This window comes from Notamacropus eugenii, chromosome 4 (genome assembly GCF_028372415.1).
Source record: "Notamacropus eugenii isolate mMacEug1 chromosome 4, mMacEug1.pri_v2, whole genome shotgun sequence".
Taxonomy (NCBI): domain Eukaryota; kingdom Metazoa; phylum Chordata; class Mammalia; order Diprotodontia; family Macropodidae; genus Notamacropus; species Notamacropus eugenii.
The window spans coordinates 318,555,819-318,580,336 of NC_092875.1; the positions used below are offsets into that span (position 1 = coordinate 318,555,819).

Below are 24,518 nucleotides of genomic sequence, written 5' to 3' on the forward strand. Positions count from 1 at the left end.
AGAGATGGAAAGGTAGGAATTTTAGAGTTCAGTGTCATAGGAAGAGCACCTTTGAGTGATGGTGAAATCCCCAATGCAGTCATCCCTGAGGGTAGCTGAAGGGAAGTTATGATGCTGAACATAGGAGGTGAGGAAGTCAATGAACTGACATGGCAGGGAACTCAGTACAAAGGGACATTAGCACGGGTGTTTAATTTCCCACCTATCAGTTCAGAGACAGCAATGTGGAGGAAAGATTCGTCTAGAATTGGAAATCCTTGAGATAGAAGGATCTCTGACCCAGAGGCTGGTATATAACAGAAAATAAGAACTTTGATTGGTGGAGGGGAAGGAAGGTAGATGCATAGTGTGAACCTGAGAGGAGGAGAGGTTTCACTGAAAATGGGAGAAGGTCACAAATTATAGCAAAAGAGAGAACATCTAGAAGTGGAAGGAGTGACAGGATTTCTCTTGGTCCAGTGTGTTTCTCCATATCATGAGACAGCCCTTATATACTGGAGATAGTAGCCCATGACACACTAAAAGTTTTCTCTAAACAGCAGAAGACAGTGAAAAATAAAGAGGATCATTTCAAAGAGGAGATCATTAACAACAATCTGGGTGGTATGGGTACTTTCCAGAGGAACACAATGGAAGAGGAAGGCACAGAACAAGGGGGCCAATGGAGGGGATAATGATGGACCTGGAAATAAGAGAACAGTGAGAGGCATCAGGGGAGAAAATTGCCATTTAACACTTATTTCCTTCTGCCCTTAGAAGACATTAAAACCTTGTCTAGAATTGCTTCCTAAAATGATGTGGGATGTTTGTGAACTTGAGTTGATCTGCAAATTATTTAAAGTTTCCTGTGTTTGGCAGGTAGGTGATACAGTGTATAAAACTAGATTTGATGTCAGGAAGAACTAAGTTCAAATCTAACCTCAGAGACTTACTAGCTATGTGTGATCTTGGGCAAATCACCCAACCCCATTCTGCTACATTTCCCTCATCTGTAAAGTAAAGGTTAATAAGAGCAAATGCCTCTCAGGGTTGTAAGGATAAAATGAGATATCTGTAAAGCACTTTGCAAACCTAAAAGCTCTATAGAAATGCCAACTAGCAGCTGTTATATGTTCTATGTCATCACCAGATTACTACCTGGCCCATAGCAACAACTAGAGACTGGTACAAAGGACAGAAGATTCATTTCTTCATCCAAATGGCTTCCTATATGAGCTTAAACTCAACTAGAACTTTCAGCCTCTGTGCTTTTATTTCTTTTGAGAAGCTCCAAAACAGGTTTTGTTCCCAGAGACTTCCCCCACAAATTCATGAAAGCTATTCCTTAGACTCCCACTGTCCTATTTTAATTTCCAACTCTTCCTCTAAAAGAAAAAAAAATGGACCTGGTGTCTGCCCTAGTGACAAAGGAGTAGCAAGGGTAATATCAAATTTTCTTTGTGTACCCAGAATAAGAGACTAAGGACGTGGTGTCATAGGGAAGTTGAGGGGAAATATTGGCATGAGGAGCTGAGCACCAAGCTCAACCACAGATGAACTGAAAGATAATACCTTTCCCAATGGGGGTGTAGTCAGAGGGTGAGAAATTATAGGAATACACAGGGGCTCCATTAGTAGCCAATGCTATATCATTAACAAAAACTGATCATGAAATACACTAGGGAACATTGGCTTCTGTTCCTACCATTGCTCTCCATACCCTCAAATGAGGCCACCAAACACATACTTTAAAAATGACAGCTTGCAAAGGACCAAAGTGCAGAGAAGCATACACAGGCAATCCCACATAGAGAATTTCCCAATCAGGAATTTTATTTTGGGGTTATTATCACCATGTTGATAAGGATTCTTTGGAGTATAGGTACATAAGGGTCTGGATAAAACAGATATAAGTAGCATGAAGGTAAAGACTCCATCAAGAATAACTTATCTCTTTATGGAGATATTACTTTGCCCCAAAAGAAAATGTTTTTTGAGCTGTTACGTTGGATAAGAAAAAGGAAAGGATGGTCAACCACGAATCGTGGAGTAATTCTTGCACATCGCTTCATCATGACAGCTGCAGTGGCACAAGCTGCTTCTGTGCCTTCTTCATTGACTTCAACAAAAGCTTTGTGTATAACCTTGGATAGATACAGGTCATTGCTGGCTGACATCCCAGAAAAGTCAGCCTTGGATCCCTCAAAGGCATCTGACATCCCCAATTCCCGAAGAATGAATTCCATGTCTAAATCTTCTTCCAATTTAAATCTGGGAAGGAAAACTTCCACCTCAGTTCTGCGCATTCTCTCTGGACTTAACCAGTCTGCCAGTTTCTGAGAAGTAAGTCCTTTCTCCAACTAGAAATAAAAAGAGTTGCATAATGTAAGCTGCAAAAGATTTAATTTAATTAGACAAATATTTCTTCACTGTCAGCTATATCCAAGGTTACTGTGCTAGGTAAAGGATCCAAAGGAGGGGGGAAAACGTTTATACCCCCAAGGAGCTTCTGTTCTACTTTAACAGTTAGTAAAGTAATAAAAGTACAACCAAGTCAAATACATAGATTCTGTCCCTCCCCCCCTCTTTTACACACACACACACACACAACATTCAACTAGAGACTAATAACTGTCTTTTCTGTACTTTCCTTTAGAGGACCTTAGATGCAGAGCTGAAAGGGACCTTAGAGACCATCCAGTATAACCATTCATTTTACAGATAAGAAAACTGATGTTGTTTCGGGTTTCACAGGTGATAATTCGCTGAGCCAGAATTCCAAATAATGTCTTGGAACTTGATACCAAATTCAGCCTTCCTTTCCCCTGTTTTCCCATCCCACAACCTTCTCACTTAAAAGAATCCATACCATCTTAGTTTAGTTCAAAAAACAGGTTCCATTCTCTTACTGCCCCTTTTCATTACCACCTTCTAATCTTAAACTTCTCTAGCATTCATACCCTTCAAAGCACTTTCACACATTATCTCATTCACTCTTCACAACAGCCCTTTGAAATACTTCAGGCAGAGATTATCCCCACATAGGAAAATTGGCTCAAAGAAGTTCCATGACTTCCTGTGTAGGCAAAATACTAACTTTTCAGGTGGAACAAGGCTCCACTCAACATAACTTAATGTTGGGCTTTACTTTCTACCATGTATTTACAAAACTGGGGTGGCTCACAGTCACGATAGGAGGTCATCTTGACTAGATTGAGAATCGGTCATTGGATTCACTGGGATGCTAACATGGGAATTTTCTCCAATGAGGCAATCAAAGACAACCTGTTCAGGGCTGGCTGCTGACCTATTTATTTACCCAGAGTTCTTTCCTCCAACATAGCTCTCTAAGTCATAATGATTCCCAATCACATCTCCAGCTTTGCTGATCTGGTTCCCATTCTGGTCTGTGTGCCCACATCAACAGGATCTGGATCCAATTCTCTTACTCTCTAGCATATCAAGACCCTGAAATGTTAATAGAGGCCCTCTAGTTATCTCTAATCCCAGATGGTTTCTGCTGCTATAACCTTCCACTGTCAGTCTCTATTCCTGGTGAATTGATCCCCTGAATACCAAGGAGGTTCCTCCCCTCTCCCACCACTACCATACTCTACCTCTTTGTGATATATCACATACAAAGGTACCACTGCAACCTCCAGTCATTGACCTAGACATCTAAGACAAGACGATTCATTTTAAAGGACTTGGTTATTATAGTGCTGCTGCTACTTGTCCTTTGTGTTCAAAGAGGACCATGACATCAGGGAGGTGACGCTGTGACATGCAAGTGAATTGGACTTAAAGTGAGCAAGGGCTGTGCCAAGTCACCATTCTCACTTTCTCCTCCAGAGCCATCTGGGTCCTGTGGCCAGATACGGATCTGGACAACTGGAGATGGCCCAGGATGCAATGATATTATAGCCAAAATTCAGATGTAGTGCCCACAGGTTTTTCTGTAAGTAGGTATCAACAATGATACTTCTCTCACCGTTTTTAGATCTGTGTGCTCATCTGGAAGCAAAATGACCATGTCCATTTGTCCTCCAACATAAGGCAGAACTAGAATCTTGGTAAGCACTTCTTCTACGTAGGTCATGCTAAATGTAGATTTCTGAAACATCATCGGTACTGGTTTCTGCTTCTCCTAAAAGGAGACAAATTAACAAGAAATGGAATCCAGGACAACTCAAGGGGGCAGAAAAAATCAATATAATTACTAAAAAAAAAGTGTATTTGTATACCCAGACGTCACATCTTTAGATTGTAAGTTCTCTCAGAATATAAATCAAGCATTTACACAGTGATTCTAATCCCCTGGGGCTTGTTTCTTCATGAGGAAATGTGGTCATTTATCTACAGAAAAAATTCATCTTATCCCTCCTTGTGACATAGAGGTGCTATCGGCAGGCATATATGAATAAAAATATCTCCAGCTCCAAAGCAGTATTTCCAAGGGGCCCTAAGTTTCTTTGTCTTTCTTTAGGACTTTTCTTAATTAAGGCACTTAGTGTTCTCCTGTCTTTTTATCTCCTTCCTCCACCAAGAACAAGGAAGACTCAAAATTCAGCTCATTCCATAACCAAATGTTCAGTTAACCTTTACCCATGAATGAGTTTCACTCAAATTGCATTAAGAGTATAAGTCTTATTTGACAGTGTAATGAAAACTTTACCCCCAGTTGAAAGAATTTCATGTCACCCTGTGAGCCATAATTAAAAACAAAACCCTCTAGAAGCTTTTATCCCTTTCAAAGTGCACTATTCCTACTCACAGGGGTTACCTAGGAAGTACATCTTTTTAGGGTGATAACTATTAGGGGAAGTGTAGAGAAGAGACTTGTCCTTATTTTTCTCTGTCCCCAAACTCCCATATGTGTAGTGTATATTTTTTGGAACTTTTTACATTATTCCAATTAGTGGGTGGGATTTTTGGATTTTAGAATTTTTTTTTTCTTTTCAATAGTATTTTTTCCAATTGTACGTAAAGACAATTTTTAATATTTTTTAAAACAAAATATTGACTTGCTAATTTTCTCCCTCTCTCCTTTCCCTCACTTCTCTCTAAGACAGTAAATAATTTGATATAGCTTCTGTGGAAGTAACCCTGAGATTAATATGTCTGTCTGCTGTGAAGAATCTGTGTCCAGTGCACCTGCCTGGTTAGGTAAGTAATAGAAAAGCAACATTAATCTCAGGGGCACTTTCACATTTCTAATAACTGTTTAGTGATATTCTGTATCATATCTCATCTTCAACTGATGTATTAAAACTCTCTAAATCCTATATATTACTTTTCACTACGAACAAAGAAGTTTCTAACATAAGAATACATCGATAGAAAAGATTTTCTTTGTTCACAGAATATTGTTTACTCCCTGCCACATGAGGAATTAAAGGTGTTTGATAGTTAACAGCAAATCATTCAGATGAATAATGCCTTCTCTATGTTTTTATGTATATCTGTGTGTATGTATATACTTAAACTTATACATATATATGTATATATATGTATATATATACATATATATATGTGTATATATATATATATATATATATATATATATATATATATATATACACACATACTCCTACAAAGTCTACCCTTTGTTACATCTTTTATTACCTGATGATATTAACCCACATTGATCTCTCTCCTCTAAGACCTCTTCCACTTGTGGTCTGTCCTGTAAAATGGGAAGGTTAAATGCCTTTCTAGTTCCTGGGCTGAATGATATGTTTTTAATTTTCTTAAAATATATATAGAAAAGATTGAGGGACAATCTTAGTAGGGAATAAAAATATAGGAAGAAGAAGAATAGTTAAAGAAAAGGAAAGGTGTTAAGTTCAGTGTCTGACAGAAAAGCAGACTTCTTAAGCCACTGATACATTACACTAAACTTAGACCAAAAGGGAAAGGGAATGTCATCTTTCTAAGGAAGCTAGCAAAGACTCCTGAAGGAGGAATAACCTGGACAATTGAAGAACACAGGTATCTTAACTGAGGAAAGTAAGGGTTTTTGCACTTTTCTTGGGTTTACCTTGCTTATAAGTAATTTCCCATATATGGCCTCAACGCCCAGGGCAAAAGTTATTGCCAAACTGAGAAACCCAAGTTTCAGAGAATGATCTTCTTCCCTGAATGCAAAGTTTACAAGAAAAAAAAACATATAGAAAAGGCAAGGAAGCAGTCTTCTAGAGACTACTATAATGAGAGAGTTTCTAAGGTGCTGAGGCAAGAAAACTAACTGTTGAAATGAAGGAACATTGATCTGTAGGACTGAATTCTTTATTATATCAGAATATAGAGAGAAAAAATTGAGGGAGAACTCTCCTACAGGAAGATGATAAGGAGGGCGAGAGGAAGAATAGTTAAGTAAAGAAAAGGAAGAGTTTAGTTGTGCATTGTTAGCCCTTCATATGTAACATAAGACATAAGGGAAATATGTTGATTCTGTCACTTTAGGTGCCCATGAGGTCCCAGGACATTGGAAAAATTGCCACTTACTTTGCTGATTTTGAACATCTTTTCTGTTGTCTTGCATTCGTCAAATTGTTTTTCCCATTTTCCTTTGAAATAGATGGCATTCACAAGTACCAGAGAGGTCGCTGAATTAATGGAATCATTAGCTAGCAGCTCTGCAATCTTACCTGTAAAAGAACATTAGAGGTTATATCTAGCATAGATACAATCACATCTAATACAAATGAGATGAATATCTATAAAGCATTTTGCAAACCCTTAATAGTTCTAGTTAGCCTTCTCTTTCTTATCATCATCATTATCATAACAGTGATTATAAAATCTGCCAGGAAATACACTAAGCAGAGTTTCAATCTTTACAAATTAGTCAAATATAATCACTGACCTTAACATAGCACTGTAGCAGTAATGTAATCTGTCTATTAAATATAACCAAGAGAATATATATACTAAAGTTTTTTCTGCATTTAGTATAGTAGCAAAAATACCTCTGAATACTATGATTAGATTGTAAGAAAGAACCATTTCCATCTACACAACATGCCTCTTTTCAGCGTATTTAAGTGAAAAATTCTATTTACAGTTCCAAAATGTGTTAACATCAAGGATCTCATGTAGTCATAAAAACTCTATGAGGTTTTTGGTATGTTATGATAATTCCCCATAAATAAACAGAAAAACTAAGGCTTAGAGAAGTAAAGAGACTTATTAAAGGTCATAGAGCTAAGATGAAGCAGATCTTGAATTTGGGCTTTATGACTCCAAGACTTTTCATTTTTTGTTGATGTGGTTTTTTCCTTCATATATTTTTATTTATTTCACTAAGTACTTCACAATTACATACAAATACAATTCTATATTCATTTTTTAAAAGTTTGAGTTTCAAATTCTCTCCCTCCCTCGTCTTTCATTTGTGTGCTCCTTGAAAAAATAAGCAATTCAATGTTGATTATACATGTGACGTCATGCAAAGCATATTTCCATATTAGCTATGTTACAAAAGAACACACAGACCAAAAAAAGGAAAGAAAAATAAATCAAATTTTAAAAGGATGTTCCAATCTAAATTGAAAGTTCCTAAGTTCGCCCTCTGCAGTTGGATAGCATTTCTATTGTGTGTGTTTTGGAATTGTCTTGGATCATTGTTTTCATCCAAGTAGCTAAGCTGACAACTGTTAAAAATATTTCTGTTACTGTGTATGATGTCCTCTTGAATCTGGTCACTTTGGTTTGTAAGAGTTCATACAAGTTTTTCCAGGTTTTTTTTGAAGTCATCCTACTACTCATTAATTATAGCACAAGAGTATTCCATCACAATCATATACCACAATTTCTCCAGCCATTCCCCAATTGAAGGGCAATTCCTCAGTTTCCATTTTTTTGCTACCACAAAAAGAGCTGCTATAAATATTTTTGTATATACAGATCTTTCTCCCCTTTCCTTGATCTCTTTGGGATCCAGACCTAGTAGTGGTATTGCTAGGTCCAAAGGTAGGCACACTTTTCTAACCGTTTGGGCCTAGTTCCAAAGTGTTCTCCAGAATGGCTAGATCAATTTACCACCCTCTCAGCAGTACACTAGTGTCCTGATTCTTCCACATATCCTCCAGCATTGGTTATTTTTCTTTTCTACCATGTTAGCCAATATTGTATGTATATAAGGTGGAATTTCAGAGTTGTTTTGATCTGCATTTCTATAATCAGTAATGCTTTAGAGCAGTTTTTCATGTGACTTGGATGCAGCTTTGATTTCTTATTCTGAAAACTGCCTGTTCATATCCTTTGAACATTTATCAACTGACTCTAATTTTTATAAATTTGGCTCTGACCTATATAATTTGAGAAAGGAGACCTTATCAGAGAAACCTGATGTAAAATTTTTTCCTCCACTTTTCTGCTTTCCTTATAATTTTAGCTACATTACTTTTTTTGGTTTGTGTGTGTGTGTGTGTGTGTGTGTGTGTGTGTGTGTGTGTGCGTGTGTGCACACGTGAAAAGTTTTTTAATTTTGTAGAAACAAAATCATCCATTTTACTTGGATGAAAGTTTTTGAAAGTTTTCATGCTTCCAAGCTAGGGTGGTCTGTTTCCTTGATGCATATGGGTACATTTTTCCATATTTCTCTAATTTGCTTATGATATCTATCTTGAGGTCTAAATCATTTACCCATTTTGACCTTATCTTGATAAACACCATGAGATGTTGGTCTACACCTAAGTTTCTTCCAAACTGCCTGCCAGTACTCCCAGCAATTTCTGTCAAATGATGAGTTCTTACCCCAAAAGCTTGAAATTTGGGGATTATCAAATGAGATTACTATGATCATTTCCTGCTATCTATTGTGTATTTCATCTGTTCCACTGATCCATCACTACTTCTTATCTAGAAACAGATTGTTTTCATAATCACTGCTTCATAATATAGTTTGTAATCAGGTAATGCTAGGCCTCTTTCCTTTGCATTTTTTTCGTTGATTCCCTTAATATTCTTGGCCTTTGGTCCAGGCCTATTCATGGGCAAATTGAATTTCTCCAACTATTTAGAATTGCCTTTGAGTGGAGTGTTTTGTAACTGCATTCATATAAATCCCTGGCTTTGTAGTGGCAGATATGACGCCTAAGTATTTCATATTGCCTGTAATTATTTTAAGAGGAATTTCTCTTTCTGTCTCTTTCAGGTGGATTTGGTTGGGAGAATAGAGAAATGCTGCTATTGTGTGGGTTTATTTTTTATCCTGCAACTTCACTAAATACAGTGATTGTTACAATTAAGTGTTTTTGCTGACTTTCTATGGTTCCCTAAGCATACCATCCAATCATCTGCAGACTTTTGTTTCTTCATTGCCCATTTTTATTTTTTCAATTTCTGTTTTCTTTTCTTATTGCTATAGCTAGCATTTTTAATACAACATGGAATGATAGTGGTGATAATGGATGTACTTGCTTCACCTCTGATCATATTGGCAAGGCTTCGAGTTTTGCCCTGTTCAAATGCTTGCTCTTGGTTTTAGATAGATATTATTTATCACTTAAAGAGATGCTCCATTGCGGCTGACCAATGGGGTTCAATGTGCAAAATTCAAATCTGGCTGAACTATTAAGATGATTGTAACTACCATTACATATGCTTGGTCCAGGCTCTCTTCGAAGGCCAACTGACCAGTCTTTTTAGATGTAAAATAAAAGTCTTTTTTCTAAATTAAAAAAAATGGCTCCATTGATTCCCATGCTTTTTACTGTTTTTAATAGGAATTGGTGCTGTATTTTATCAAAAGGGTTTTCTGCACCTATTGAAATATCATATGATTTTTGTTGGTTTTGTCATCGATATGGGCAATTAAATAGTTTTCCTATTATCAAACCAGCCTGCATTCCTGATATAAATCCCATCTGGTCACGTTATGTAAGTTTGAGATATACTGCTATATTCTTCTTCCTATTATTTTATTTAAAATTGTTACATTGCTATCCGTTAGGGGAATTGGTCAGTATTTCTTGGTCCCTCATTCATGATTTTTTCCCTTTGCTTTCATATCCTTACCTGTTTTTTCCTCCATCACTCTTATTTGATTTTGAAAATCATTCTTTATCTCTTCTAGGAATTTTGTTGGGATTGTATCCAATTCCCTTTTTTTTTTTTTTACCTTTGCTCAGAGCTGTTTAATTTTTCAGTCTTCTGAATTTGTGTCTTGATTTATCTTGTCACCATAATAGTCATACATGTTCAGGTTCTTTTTTGTTTTTTGCTTTTTTTCCACCCTACTATTTGATTTTTAATTTTATATTAATCTTCAGCTCTGCCATCAGTATGATGGGAATGGGAACTGCCTTCAGCTTCAACCTTTTTTGTACTGCTGTTTTCAGAGCAAGATCTGGGGGTTTGAAAGTTTTCGTGCTTTCAGGTTGGTATGGTCTGGGGAGGGGTGTAGTCACTTTTCCCTGGTCTGCACTGTGGACTGTACCCAGCAAGAGCTCCTGATACCTTGGGACTGCAATTGATATTGTTCCTCAGGATCCCTGCTGTCTTGTCAAGTCCCTGATCCTTTGGAACCAGAAGGGATACTGCTTCTCAGAATTCTTGCTCCCTCTTGAGTGAAAGTGCTCCCCTTCACCCTTGGGCGATGACCCAGAACTGGGTACAAGCAATGCAACTCTCCCTGTATCTAGTGCTATCAAAATGGTTGCCTGTAATCTCTTTCTGACCAAGTACCAGGTCTCCTTACCATCAGGGGCTTTAGAGCTCCTAAAACTGCTGATGCTTCTGTCACCACCACCTAGTTCACCACTAAATTGTGGGCTCTGAGCCAGTTTCCATCCCTAAGTCACAATCTCTCTTTCCACCCTCTTAATTTATCCTTGGTTGGAAGAATGCCTCACTCTTACCTCTTTATTAGCTCTGCTACTTCAGAGTCTGATTTGAGGCATTAAAAATTATTATAAGGAAATGTTGGGAGGGCAAAGGTGAGAGCTTTCTTTACTCTACCATCTTGGCTCCACCTCCAGAAGTCCCCAAGCCTTGTTTCTACTGTACCATATGTTGAAAGAAATATTTTATTATCACAAAATATTCTCTGAGGTTCCACAAAGTACATGGCCCTTAAATAGTATTCTATTTGCAGAACATTTGACTTGTAACTTATACGAAGGTGAAAATGAATCAATTTAAATATAGTCATCAGAAAAAAAAATGTGCAACATGACTAAGAGATGCATGTAAATACAGATACTTAAAAGGCACAGAAAGACAGGAAAAAAGGATTCTACATGGGCTTGAATGAGGTTTATGGTATCATTGTTGGGATGGATGAGAATCTGTAGGCAGCATCATAAAATTAGAAGCCTCATACTTCTACAATAGGAATGTTTATTTGAGCGATTCAGCCAAAGGAGGAATTGACTATGATTGGAAATGATTTATTCTACACACTGATTACTACATTCAAAAGCATTATTGATACTGTGGACACTGATAATCAGGGGAAAGATAAAGAAAATTTAAAACCATTTAATGGACAGATTTTCAGATCCTCTTTTACTGCTTAGAATATACATCCTTTTTATATGTTGCAAAAGAGTCGTCAAAATCATCAGCCCCCATCTCTCCAAAAGCTAGAAATGCCACGATTTCTTACCTTCAGTCTTTTCTTCTACCCACTTATTTATATGCTTTCTTGCTTCCTCAGGAGCATTTGCAAAGTCAAGTTCTTCCATATTTGAATGGTAGAATCTCTGACAGGATTCTTTAAAAGACTAAACAATAAGATAAACTCTATAACCAAGTGTCACGAGTCCAAAACTAAACGTCACCAAAGCACAGCCATCTAATTGTGGACCCCTTCTTCCTAATGGGCATAAACTTGTTACAGATCACCACATATTGACTGCAATCTTTGTGTTTGACTTGAATAAACTGAAGTCTTATTGACTTAAAAATTAGACATCAAGGCTTGTTAGATCTCTTTATGTCTTAGTAGCACAAAAAGATCACCTAAAAAGTAATGCTTATGGTCAGGAAACCGAAGGAAAACTAACATGCCAACTTCTTCTAATAAAACAATAAATTGCTATTTGAAAATCAACAGTCAGAATGAGATGATTAATCCAGAAACTCATTTTCTATAGCATCACAGGATCACAGATTTACAACTAGAAGATTTCAGTAGGCATCTAGTCTAACCCTTCCATTTTTTCAGAGGAGAAAACTATGGCCTAGTGAGATGACTTGTGCAAATAGCAATAATAGAGGTGAGATTTCAACTCTTATAGTGCTGTGACCACTGAACAATGTCATTAATCCTTTAAAATTATGGAAAATAACATTATGTTCCAGGGGTGAGCAACTTTTCCAAATTGTTCAAATTCAACTTTTATTAATATGGCAATGGATAAGATTCTCTGGCCATACGAGTCCTTCATTTCTCTTTAACTTGAAAATTACATTGATTTTCTTAACTTAATACAAGGAGAAATAATAGATGGACTTACTGGGATAAAATCACGAGTCTTTTCTCCAAAGAGCCGGTTAGCAATTCTTATCAGGCATTGACTATCAGGTTTCTTAGTTCCTGCAAGAAAAGCCTGGAAACCTTGGTGGACATCTGACGTACCTTTGTTTAAAGAAAGAACCTGTTTAGAAAAAAAGTACAGCTTCAGTACTGTCTTCCTTTTTTAAATTTTTTTTAATAAAACAATTATTTTATTGATTTCTTGCAATCAAATACTGCCATCTAGCATTACTTCCACTCATGCACCATTCAAAACAAAGGAATAATTCTTTGGGTATTTTTAAATGATGCATAACAATTTAATACAGCAAAACAGAAAGTTAAAACTTATGATGTACCCTGATTAAGTATGCAAACTGATAATTTAAAAAAAAAGCAGAACTGATAATTTGCTTCCTTTCTTCAAAGTGGAAATTTAAACCTTCCTCCTGATAGTCTTGAGGATGTCATCACATTAGGAGTAGTGCAAAGTGTGGCACATGTGGGATCATGTAGAAAGGCATGTAATGGACACGCCTCATTAGAATTAATAAATCATGCATAACAAAATGCATGAAGTCAATGCACGATAGAAAGCATCTTTCTAATACAAGGCCACCTTTCAGCTCCTGGATTAATTTGATTTTGCATTGTCCTTTATGGCATTATTACACATAGCATAACCCTGAAGTTAAGAGAAGGAAAATAACTGCTGCTTGAAGAAAGTGATTTTGGGTTGCCATTTAGTTTGAATCAGCAGAGACCCTCAGGAGGTCAGCATTTGCCACCTCCAGCTTCCTCAGCCTGGCCACTCCTGAGGCTGTTCTGGGTGCTTAACAGTGACTGTTCTCGATGGTGTGGCAGGCCTTTTCTCCTACACTGGTCCATCCAGTGAGCCTCCACCTGGCCTGGACTGTCTCTAGCCCCATGGTTTTCCCTTTTTGCTATTTTCACTGTATGACTGCCTCTCCCTCACAATCACCATTTTAGCCCCTTGTGACCTTCCATTTAACTGTTTATGAGTCCTTTCAGAATACCTTCAGGGAACTCCAGAAGCAGGAGCTCTGGGGACTGGAAATCCAAGGGAGGAATGTTGGGGATGGGAATGTCCTTGGCTTTCCCTGTGCTGGCTACAAACTCCTGCCAGGGAGAAGAGGCTGTGGCAGTCTGTGCAGGAGGAGACAGGCTCCATAATTCTGATTTCTCTACAAAGTCAGCATCTACATTCAATTCCTTTTCAGGGAGGGCCTTCTGGAATCTGGCCTTTTCAGCTCAGAGTTGCTTGTTTTCTCTCCTCAATCTTTCACTGTCGGCCACAAGAAACTCCACGTGTAGCTTCAGATCAACAATCTTGGTTTCCTGCTTTTCTATTGTTGTTTTGTCATCTTTGGGGACTTTGCTGCCAGGACACAATTCCATCAGGTCTTTCCTCTTCTGAAGGAGAAGAAGAGTGTCTGGGCACCTATTGAGGACCACTGGCACTGTGGCAGGGCTAAACAGCTGAGATCTGGGCACACTTGGGCCCTCAGACCCATCCTCAACCGGCGGCCTGGTTGGCATCAGAAGATGAGGGGTTCCATCAGGAGTCTGCTGGGCTTTCCACCTTTCCTCCTGCTTTACCCTTTTTCACCTCTTCTGATGACACCAAATGGCCTCATTGGATTTCCCTGCAGCTAATGAGAGGTCTGCGTTCCTACTCTGCTGAAGAGCCAGGTTGAGGGGCCCCTTGATTACTTCCATAGATGCCAGGGCAGGGGCAGCGGCGGTGGTGCCCTCAGCTCATGGAGGGCCAGAGAAGGGCAGTGCTCGGACAGGCCCAGGAGCCACTGCCAGATCAGCACAGCCGCTCCCACTGATTCCTCCTCCCCCAGTATATCTTTCTTTCTTTAAAAACAAAAACAAAATCCTCAAAGGAAAATCAAATAAAAATTCTACAGAGACTGAAGGCATTAAAAAATAAGATTTAAGGATGTCACTCACCTACTCTGTAAGCTTCAACAGCTCCCTGTTGTCTAGAGAAACACATGCAAGTCTTCTCTGTTCAGAATTTAAAGACATTCACAACCAAGTTCCAAATTACCTTTCCAGACTTATTATACATTACTGCATTTCTCAACTCCCCCTCCTCTCCTGCTATTTAAACTGGTGGTCTTATTATTCCTCACAGCAAGGTAGGAAGGTAAGATTATTCTGCATCTTTAACCTCCTGAACATTTGTACCCAGAATGCCCACTGTGCACAGCACAGAGTAGTTAGAAGCCCAACACGTTCTATTCCATTTCTTCTCACTCTCTATCTCTGCACTATTGACAAAGTTCTCTTTTTGTGATCAGGTCTGCTGAGGTATGGCTTTGGAGAGGTACAGCAAGTTTCATACTGTTAGTTTGTATTCATTTTGTTTTGTTTGTTCTCTCTCAGTCCCAAGTACCTGTTGTATCTGTGCAGCAGTATTTCCCTTGGCCCCATCTAAGACCATAGCCAGGGCACAGTAGAGACTCAGGGGAGAATAAAACACATTCCGTGAACTATCGTCTTCACTAATTTTTTTAAAAACATTCAAGGTAAAGGTGTTGGTTGCTTCAGAGAGAGCATCCATTTTGGCACACCTAGAAAAAGAAGACAAAGAAATACACGACATGAATATGAGACACTTCTGTGTGCATTCATCCAGTCCATTTTCAGTCTAGATCATCTCCAATGGTACTTCTTCAATATCAATAATGGAGTGCATTTACATAGTGCTTTCATGTCTGCAAGGTAGGTGCTATTGTTATCTTCACTTTACAGATGAGGAAACTGAGGCAAACAGAGGTGAACTGACTTTCCCATGATCACAGAGTTAATAAAAGTCTAAGACTAGATTTGAACTCAGGTCTTCCTGACTCACAGTCCAGCACCCTACCCACTGCACCAAGTAGCTGCCTCCCCAAAATAATAAACAATGGCACAGCAGAAAAGCAGATAAACTCAGCTTTGCTGACTATCATAATTATTATTATAACTCATATCTGCAAAGTGTTTTGATGTTTAAAACAGAGTTTCCTATAAATTCCTTGCTCCTCAGATGGAAATATGACTAATTAAAAATATTTTTTCTGATATCTTAAACAAGTGCTCTGCTTCCCTGTTCCTGTGCATATGCTCCTAATGTTTGGACCAGCTGCCCTTCATGCTACCTACATATGTCCTACATTTCTGTCAAATCTCATTTCAAATGCTATCTTCACCACAAAGCTTTCCCAATGAACTTAGTCAATAAAGGTCTCTACATGAGTTCCTCCCACAATTCTCTGCAATAACTGCCTGGATCATTAACCTAGTAGTTATTCCATAATCCTTTGTCTTGTCATGATTTGTGTATTTATGGCTTATCTAAGGTCTCTTCTCAAAAGGCAAGGGCTCTTTCTTATCTGGTCAGATAGCCCTTCCCTCTTATCCCAATCTATCTCCCTCACCCTGATTTCACTTGCCTCTCTTTCCTCTACTCTGACCTTAATAATGATTCCCTAAAGAATTAAATCACCTCATTCCTTGAATATTCTTCACGGCCAGCTTCTTCAACCTTAAATCTTAGGTAACTGTAACCACCCAGTTACTGAATTTCTGCTTACAAGTTGATGAGAAAATGTTGCATAAAGTTATAAAATGTTCTAATTTCATCTTACAAAAGAAGGATCTCTGATTTCTTCAGGAAGGTGAACTCTTTCCTCTTAGTTGATAAGTTCTACAGTGTTGCGTGACCCAATAAGAGGTTAAGTGTTTTGGTCAGTCAACAAACATTTATGAAGTACCTACAGGAAGCCAGGCAGTGTACTAAGTGCTGAGGATACAAAAAAAGGCAAAAGATAGTCCCTGACCTCAAGGAGCATACCATTCAATGGGGGAGTCAAACAATATACAGGATAAATAGGATGTAAATCAGAGAGGGACAGCAATAAAAGAATAATAAAAAACAAAAGAAACAAACAACCACGTAAATAAAAGATATCTTGTGATATTCTCCAGCTAACAATGTTCTTTTTCAGCTCTGGTGTCCAGAACTGAACCCAATATTCTAGATGAAGTCTGACAAAAGACTGAAGGCACTAGAAATAAGAGAGTTTCAGGAAGACTTCCTATAGAAGATGGGATTGCATTTAGGACTTAAAGGAAGTCAAGAAAGCCAATAGATGAGGCTGAGGTGGTGGCACATTCCAAGCATTTGAGATAGGCAGAAATATCTCTACTTCTTACTAAGGCTAACCCTTCCAACTATGCCCTTAACTCATCTTCTCCTGCTTCCTCTAAGGCTTTCCTCTATCAATCATTCCCTCTGTCTTTTAAAAATTTAAATGCTTAGTTATTTATTTTCACTTTTCAACATTCATTTCCACAAAATTTTGAGTTCCAAATTTTCTTCCCATCTCTCTCCTACCCTCCCTTAACACCTTGCATTTTGATTACCCTTTCCTTTAATATGCCCTCTCTTCTATCGTACCCCTCCCTTCCATTATCCCTATCTTCTCTCTTTTCTTGTAGGGCAAGATAGATTGCTATACCCCATTACTTGTATTTGTTTATTTCCCAATTGTACACAAAAACAATTCTCAATATTCTTTCCTAATACTTTGAGTTCCACCTTCTCTCCTTTCCTCCCTCCCCACCCATCCCCACTGAGAAGGCAAGCAATTCAATATAGGCTATATATGTGTACTTATGCAGAAGACTTCCACAATAGTCATGTTGTGAAAGACTAACTATATTTCCTTCCATCACATCCTTTCCCCCATTTATTCTATTCTCTCTTTTGTCCTTGTCCCTCCCCAAAAGTTTTTACTTCTAATTATTCCCTCCTCCCATTTGCCTTTCCTTCTATCATCCCTGTCACAGCCTATTTATCCCCTTCTCCCCTGCTTTCTTGTAATGTAAGATAGATTTTTATACCAAATTAAGTGAGCATGTTATTCCCTCCTTAAGCCAAATGTGAAGAGAGTAAGCTTCACTTTTCTGTCTCATCTCCTCTCTTTTGTATTCCATTGAAAAGGCTTTTCCTTGCCTCTATTATGAGAGATAATTTGCCCCATTCTATTTTTCCCTTTCTCCTCCCACTGTATTCCTCTCTCATCCCTTAATTTTATTTTTTTATATCATCCCTTCTTATTCAACTCACCCTGTGCTCTCCGTCTATATATCTGTGTGTGTGTGTGTATAATCCCTCCAACTACCCAAATACTGAGAAAAATCTCGAGTTATAAATATTATCTTTCCATGTATAAACAATTCAACTTTAGAAAGTCCCTTACGATTTCTCTTTCCTGTTACCTTTTCATGCTCCTTTTGATTTTTGTTTTTGAAAGTCAAATTTTCTATTCAGTTCTGGTCTTTTCATCAAGAATGCCTGAAAGTCCTCTATTTCATTGAATGACCATTTTTTCCCCTGAAGTATTATACTATGTTTTGCTGGGTAGTTGATTCTTGGTTTTAATCCGAGTTCCTTTGACTTCTGTAATATCATACTCCAAGCCCTTCAATCCCTTAATGTAGAAGCTGCCAGATCCTGTGTTATCCTGATTGCATTTCCACTTGAATTGTTTCTTTCTGGCTGCTTGCAATATTTTCTCCTTGACCTGGGAACTCTGGAATTTGGCTACAATATTCCTAGGAGTTTCTCTTTTCTGATCTCTTTCAGGAGGTGATTGGTGGATTCTTTCAATATTTATTTTGTTCTCTGGTTCTAGAATATCAGGGCAGTTTTCCTTGAAAATCTCATGAAAGATGATGTGTAGGCTCGTTTTTTGATCATGGCTTTCAAGTAGTGCCATAATGTTTAAATTGCCTCTCCTGGATCTATTTTCTAGGTCAGTTGTTTTTCCAATGAGATATTTCACATTATCTTCCTTTTTTTCATTCTTTTGGTTTTGTTTTGTAATTTCCTGGTTTCTCATAAAGTCATTAGCTTCCATGTGCTCCATTCTAATTTTTAAAGAACTATTTTCTTCAGTGAGCTTTTGAACCTCCTTTTCCATTTGGCTAATTCTGCTTTTTAAAGCATTCTTCTCCTCATTGACTTTTTGAACCTCTTTTGCCAATTTAGTTAGCCTGTTTTTAAAGGTGTTATTGTTGTTAGCATTTCTTTGGGTCTCCTTTAGCAAGCTATTAACTCACTTTTCATGATTTTCTTGCATCACTCTCATTTCTCTTCCCAATTTTTCCTCCACCTCTCTTACTTCATTTTCAAAATCCTTTTTGAGCTCTTCCATGGCTTGAGACCATTGCATATTTATTTTGGAGGCTTTGAAAGGCTTGACTTCCTCTGATGTTATGCATTGTTCTTCCTCATCCAAAAAGGATGGAAGAAAATACCTGTTCACCAAGAAAGTAACCTTCTATAATAAGACTACAGTCTTATTTTTTTTTTCTCTTTTTGGGGCATTTCCCCAGCCAGTTACTTAACTCTTGAGTCTTTTGTCAAGAGGAGGGTATACTCTGGGGACCTGTAAGTTCTCAGTTCCTCCAAAGAGACACAATCAAGGGAGAGGAGTTTACTCCTCTCCTGGCCTGTCCACTGGTCTGGGAGCAACCAGATTCCTGCCCAGAATCTAGGAGTAGCATTCCCTCTCCACAGCCACCTCCAGCTCCACCATGCCAGCGCTCCTCCTTCTCACCCCAGGGCCTGGTTCAGGGCTGAGATTCAGATCAGCTGCTTAATTCCCCTAGGAGCTTTAGGCACAGGGCTCCAAAAATGGATGCTGCCAATGCAGGGGCTACTGTTGGCGGGGCTAGACCACATTCCCTTCTTACCAAGATGAAAAAGCTTTCTCACTGACCTTTGAAGCTGTTTGCGGCATTTTTGGGTTAAGCGATCTGGGAACTGCTGCTGCTGGTGTCTCCCTGAAGCCTCTTCTGGGTCCTGTCCCTGCCACGCTGTGCAGCCCATGCTGCGCTACACTCCGCTCTGCGCCCAGTGTGATAGACCTTTTCTGTAAGCCTTTCAGGCTAAATTGGGCTGGAAATCTCTTTCATTCTGTCCTTTTGTAGCTTCTGCTCCTCTAGAATTTGTTTGGAGTCATTTTTACAGGTATTTTATAGGCTATGTGGGGGAGCTTCTACAGGTCTGTCTTTCTACTCTGCCATCTTGACTCCACCCCCAATCATTTCCCTCACTTGCATGCATTTCCAAAATCTATTTCTCCCCTGAATACTGTCTTTCTACCTGATAATACACTTGATTCACCCTAATCTGGAATACACAGAACAATAACAACTTCACAGAAATTTTTCTTCAACCTTCTGCTTCTCAAAGTACTCTCATCTTTGTCCTTTCTTTCAATGGTAAACTTCTTGAAAAAGTCTGCATCTTGAATGTCACTACTTCCTCATCACCAACTCACTTCCCAACTGTTTTAACAGTTGATCTAAATCTACTCTACTCTTCTGAAATTGCTTCCCAATTCTCAACTTCCACTTCAGTGTCACTTAGCTCTTCTGTCTTCTCCACACTTTCTGTTTGCTTGGATTTCATGACATCTCCTACTTCTCTGTTCCTTCTGTATCTTCTTCCTTACTCCATAGTGTAGACACTCCCCAAGATCCTTTCTTAATCTTTTCAGTCTCTCCAAGCACTCTTCTTCCCCTCCCTTGGCAAATTCAACCACCTTCAGAGCTTCAATTCTCACGTCTATAACGATGAATGAAAGCCCCTGTGAGTCTGTTTTTCATAATGCCTAGTAGACCAAATCACTTTTAGAACAAAAATGTTGAACATGGCTTCCTAGAATGGCTGAATGTCCTAACTTACTTATTTGCTCTTTGGTAGTGCATTGTCAGAATGCCTGTGGATGGTTAAACAGTATTGTTTCCCCACCCTCTTGGCAACTAAGTGGCACAGTGGAGAAAGCACTGGACCTAGAATCTGGAGGCCTTGATCTCAAGTCCTGCCTCAGAGGCTTGCTAGCTATGTGACCCTGAGTAGGTCATTTAACCTCTGTTGGCATCACTTTCTTAATCTATAAAATGGGAATAATTACAGCAGTTACCACACAGGGTTGTTGTAAGGATTACATGAGAAGATATTTTGGTAAAGTTTTTGCATACCTTGAAGTGCTACGTATGTATTACTGTTACTGTTACCACTACTGCTATGACCACTCCTTTTCCAATCCATCCCACTTTTGTCTGCTTGTCTTCTTTCTAACTTCTACTTCTTAATTTTACTTTCCCTCTCTTTTAGCTCCTGTAGGTCTTCCCATATTTCTTGACAAGAGGCAAAAGAGGGAGATGGGGGCAGGCCTCTTATAGGAATCAGATGATCCTAGTAGCACTTTCTTTCCACCATGGCAATCCAACAATTATACTTAATAACAATACAAAAGCATATATTTAGATAGTGCCCTATGATTTGCAAATCATTTCATATAAATTATCTTATTTATCCTCACATTAAACTAAAGATATATTATTGGCCTCACTTTATAGATGAGGATACTGAGGCTTGGGGAGTGGAATTCCTCTGCAAAGTACAACACAGCTATTCAGTATCTGAAGCAGGATTGAGCCTAGACTCTACACCTAACACTGTAATAGGAAAGTGAGACAAAACAGAGTTGGGCCACAAGCTAGCATTCATGAAACTCCAGGTCTCTGCGCGACCACATGTCAGTGATATTCTAAGAAGGATCCTTGTTTGGTCTTTGGTGTCTCTTCCAAGCCTGGGATTCTATCTTTCTGACAATGCACTTTCCATGCTGGGAGCCCTGCAGAGGACAGCTTTACAGATGCCACCTGCTGGGAGTTGTGGTGGGCTGCATGAAGTAATTTACCAAAGGGGCAATGATAGGACAGGAGGCCAATAGTATGCGAAACTGTGGACACCAAATAACCGTACCAATCTCTGAGGAAGGGTTGGTCGTTGGCAGGAAATAACTTTTTAAATATGAATTCTGATAAGAGTTCTTGCTTACTTCCTTTGATCTGTACATACTGCTTTCCCACTCCCTTCTTTGAGCTCTGTGAGCTGTGCACTTGCAAGAAGTATTGGTAATGACACAAGGGGTTATATAATTGTATCTTATCATGTAGTGACATTCCCAGAATTTGGGGGTACAGGAAATTGCCAATTCATGTGAGAAATCTTCCCAATGATAAAATGATGACCTCTGATACAATGCTTAGGATTTTATTAGGCACTTGGCAAATAATTATCAAATGATCATTGTTTCAGAAAGAATAATACAAGCACACTGACAGTGCCAAACTTGACAAGCTGGCAGGGACCAGAAGTAAGTTACTTCTAAAGAACAAAGGACCAAAAGAAACGAGTTCATGATGGAAAAAAGAATCGGCAGGTAGGAGAATAACTTGTTTAAACTGAAAATGGAACTCACACTTCTGTATTTTATAAACATTAAAACCTATTTAAATATTGTAGGTTATTGTTTCAATCCACCAAGCCTACCATTCAAGAGATGTTAAAACACCTTTTCAATGAGACTTCTCTTGCCTATCAGTTCTGGTCCTTGCTCAAATATTGTCTAAAACTCAGAGTAAATTCTGAGCCTTACATCTCCTCCCTTGCCAAGGTCACAATAGAACCAAAATATCCTATAATGTAAACTCTTCTTTAATCCACAATATTTAGGAAATAAGGTGCTTCCCATCACTACATGGATGTGAAATTTTCAAAAGAATGCCATAGACAAAAATCTAAAAATCTTTGGACATAATTGATTTAGTTTCTTTCTGATGATTCACAAGATACTTCAGGATCACAATCAATACCAATAATCTTTACATAGAAATGAAGAAAATATACGAATAGGGTTTGATTAGTTGGATTCAGGGTAAGTGGGTTTACTAACTGGTTTCAATCTTACCTTTAGTCTGGAATGCCATCTTCACTCACACCCACAATAATTGAATATAAATGAATAAACCTAGGAAGCCTCATTTGATTTTTAAAACGCTCAATGAAATGCATTTGTTACTTACTTCCCCCAGTTTGGAGAATATAGGAAAACAACCCTAGTGAACACCACCTTGACTGTCCAAGGTTCCTTTTACTCAAGTGGCACAAAGTTCAGTTCTCTCAACAACACTGCTCAAGCCTCAGTGACAGGAACAAATTGCTTAGAGAATGAGAGCTATTTTTGACTCTTACTTTGGTTGACAATGGCCAGCACCTGAAATCACTGAAGTTCTAAGAGCTATTAAAAAGGTGATAATGCATTAATGACATCTGTTCCCTACTGAGCTGACCTAGCAATGTTTTAGCCATAGGATACCTTCAACCTTATATATCCTTTCCTCAGATAACCCTAAACTTAATTCCACTATGAATTGTAACTGAATGATAAGCATCCTTGAAATAGTGGCTCACCCCATGCAGCCTAGGATTCAACCTCTCACAGCAGAGGCATAAAGGACTTATTGTAGCATTGTCCCCAATAACAATAACTTCCAAAAGACAAAGATGGATACATAAGATTTCAGCGTAATAGTATTACCACAATAAGAAAAACAGAGTAGCTGGTGTCTGATGTAGGTAATAAGCAGCTAAGAAGAGCCCTGAGGACCTTTTCTGCTGATTTAGTGTTCCTGTGTGATTCCTTGACCCAAATGACTCCATGGCATCACCTCCCTGGCACCATAGTCCCCTTGGAGAGGATGATAGCTCCTGTATATCTTTCCTTGTAGTGCTTATGTTTGTCCTGGGCTTCCTTACCCATTAATGTGCCTGCTCATTAAGGAGAGTTTGATTAGGGGAGATTTGTTTTGTAGGAATACCTGCACGTTTTGTTCATTTCTGATGAGGCACTGGTTCTCAAAGGGTGTGATGCCCTCTGGATCTGAAAAGTGTATATATACTCTGAGGTTAGGTTTTGTTTTGGGGCTTACTCATTGGAAGCATTTATTTGGCCAGATGAGACTCTGGATAGCCACTAAGGAACCCCCCTGGATTGAAAACTCAGATGTTGGTGCTTCTCTCTCAGGCAACTATCTATGGATGTTTAGGCAGTTGAATCTGTCTGTTGATCTGTGAAGGATGTATTGCTTATGGTCAGACAGTTGGAAGCCCTGTCTGTTGGTCTTTATTTCTCTGTTTATATTTTGTCCAAAGTTCTGGGTGCTGACTTCTTCCCCTGAACTAAGTGAATGATATATGTGCTTGTTAAAATAGATTGCTGACCCCTCAAAAGTTGCTTTCCTTTTAGAAAAGCAGATCTAAGAAGCTGTACAGCAGGCCCTCCTGTGTATGCCAGGGTCCTTGCTGTTGCAGCTAGCAACCAGGCTGAGGAGCTAATGGAACTCTGAAACACATTATGGAAGGAAAGAGATTTTTTGATTGTCAGTCATTTATTCATGTGACATATATTTATTCATTGGTTTTGACTTCATCATTGTATCTTAGAACTTAAGATAGAGCCTAGTATGTAGGAAGTGCTTAATAAATTATCTGTTTCTCTATTTACAACCATTTATTAATCACCAGGCACTGTCCTCAGCACTAGGAACACAAAGATCAAATGATAAGCCATCCATTTCCTCAAGCACCTTACTTTGCATAACACCTGGAGAATATACAATATAATGTAATGATAATAAAATAACTACACATCAGAAAACAGAAGATAGGACACCAACTGCTCCTAGACAACATTAGTTGTCCAGACAAGTCAAGACATTCTTTGTTGTCTTTGGCCTCTCAGAACACACAGGATCCTGACATGCTTATTTGTGTGAAGCACCTTTCAATACAAGGACAATCCCTCTTAGAACCTATACAAAAGGGTGTAGCTACTAAAGTGTCAAAAATATCTCCATATAGACTATTCCAAAACTGTAACCATAAATTACCTCCTAGGGAAAATTATAAAACAAACACCAATTGCCTGGTCAACTGTAGTCTATCACTGGTAACTAATTATACAATAGTCATTCACTGATAAAGATGCTCGAGCATCTGGGCATTATTTACTAAAATCCTATTCATTGGTCCTGAAATATAACTTAGAAAATCATCTAACTTAAAAATAAGATAAAGTAACTGATCAGTATTGCAGAACAATAACATTTAGATCCGTATGAATCATGTATA

General features: G+C 38.4%; 1 protein-coding gene and 1 pseudogene across 4 annotated transcripts in view; both read right to left on the reverse strand.

Moving 5' to 3' along the window:
* Nucleotides 1-1,789: 1,789 nt before the first annotated feature.
* LOC140501435 (serpin B6-like) overlaps nt 1,790-24,518 on the reverse strand; it is a 28,146-nt gene continuing 5,417 nt past the window's right edge. For all 4 annotated transcript variants that reach the window (XM_072605028.1, XM_072605029.1, XM_072605030.1 and 1 more), the window contains 6 exons: nt 14,874-15,051; nt 12,447-12,587; nt 11,594-11,711; nt 6,487-6,629; nt 3,971-4,126; nt 1,790-2,339 (listed from right to left, as the gene is read on the reverse strand). In XM_072605028.1, the coding sequence (XP_072461129.1) occupies nt 1,935-2,339; nt 3,971-4,126; nt 6,487-6,629; nt 11,594-11,711; nt 12,447-12,587; nt 14,874-15,041 (1,131 nt within the window). In that variant the 5' untranslated portion in view covers nt 15,042-15,051 and the 3' untranslated portion in view covers nt 1,790-1,934. The remainder of the gene's footprint in view (nt 2,340-3,970; nt 4,127-6,486; nt 6,630-11,593; nt 11,712-12,446; nt 12,588-14,873; nt 15,052-24,518) is intronic.
* On the reverse strand, nt 12,594-14,867 carry LOC140501436 (nuclear receptor-binding factor 2 pseudogene; annotated as a pseudogene).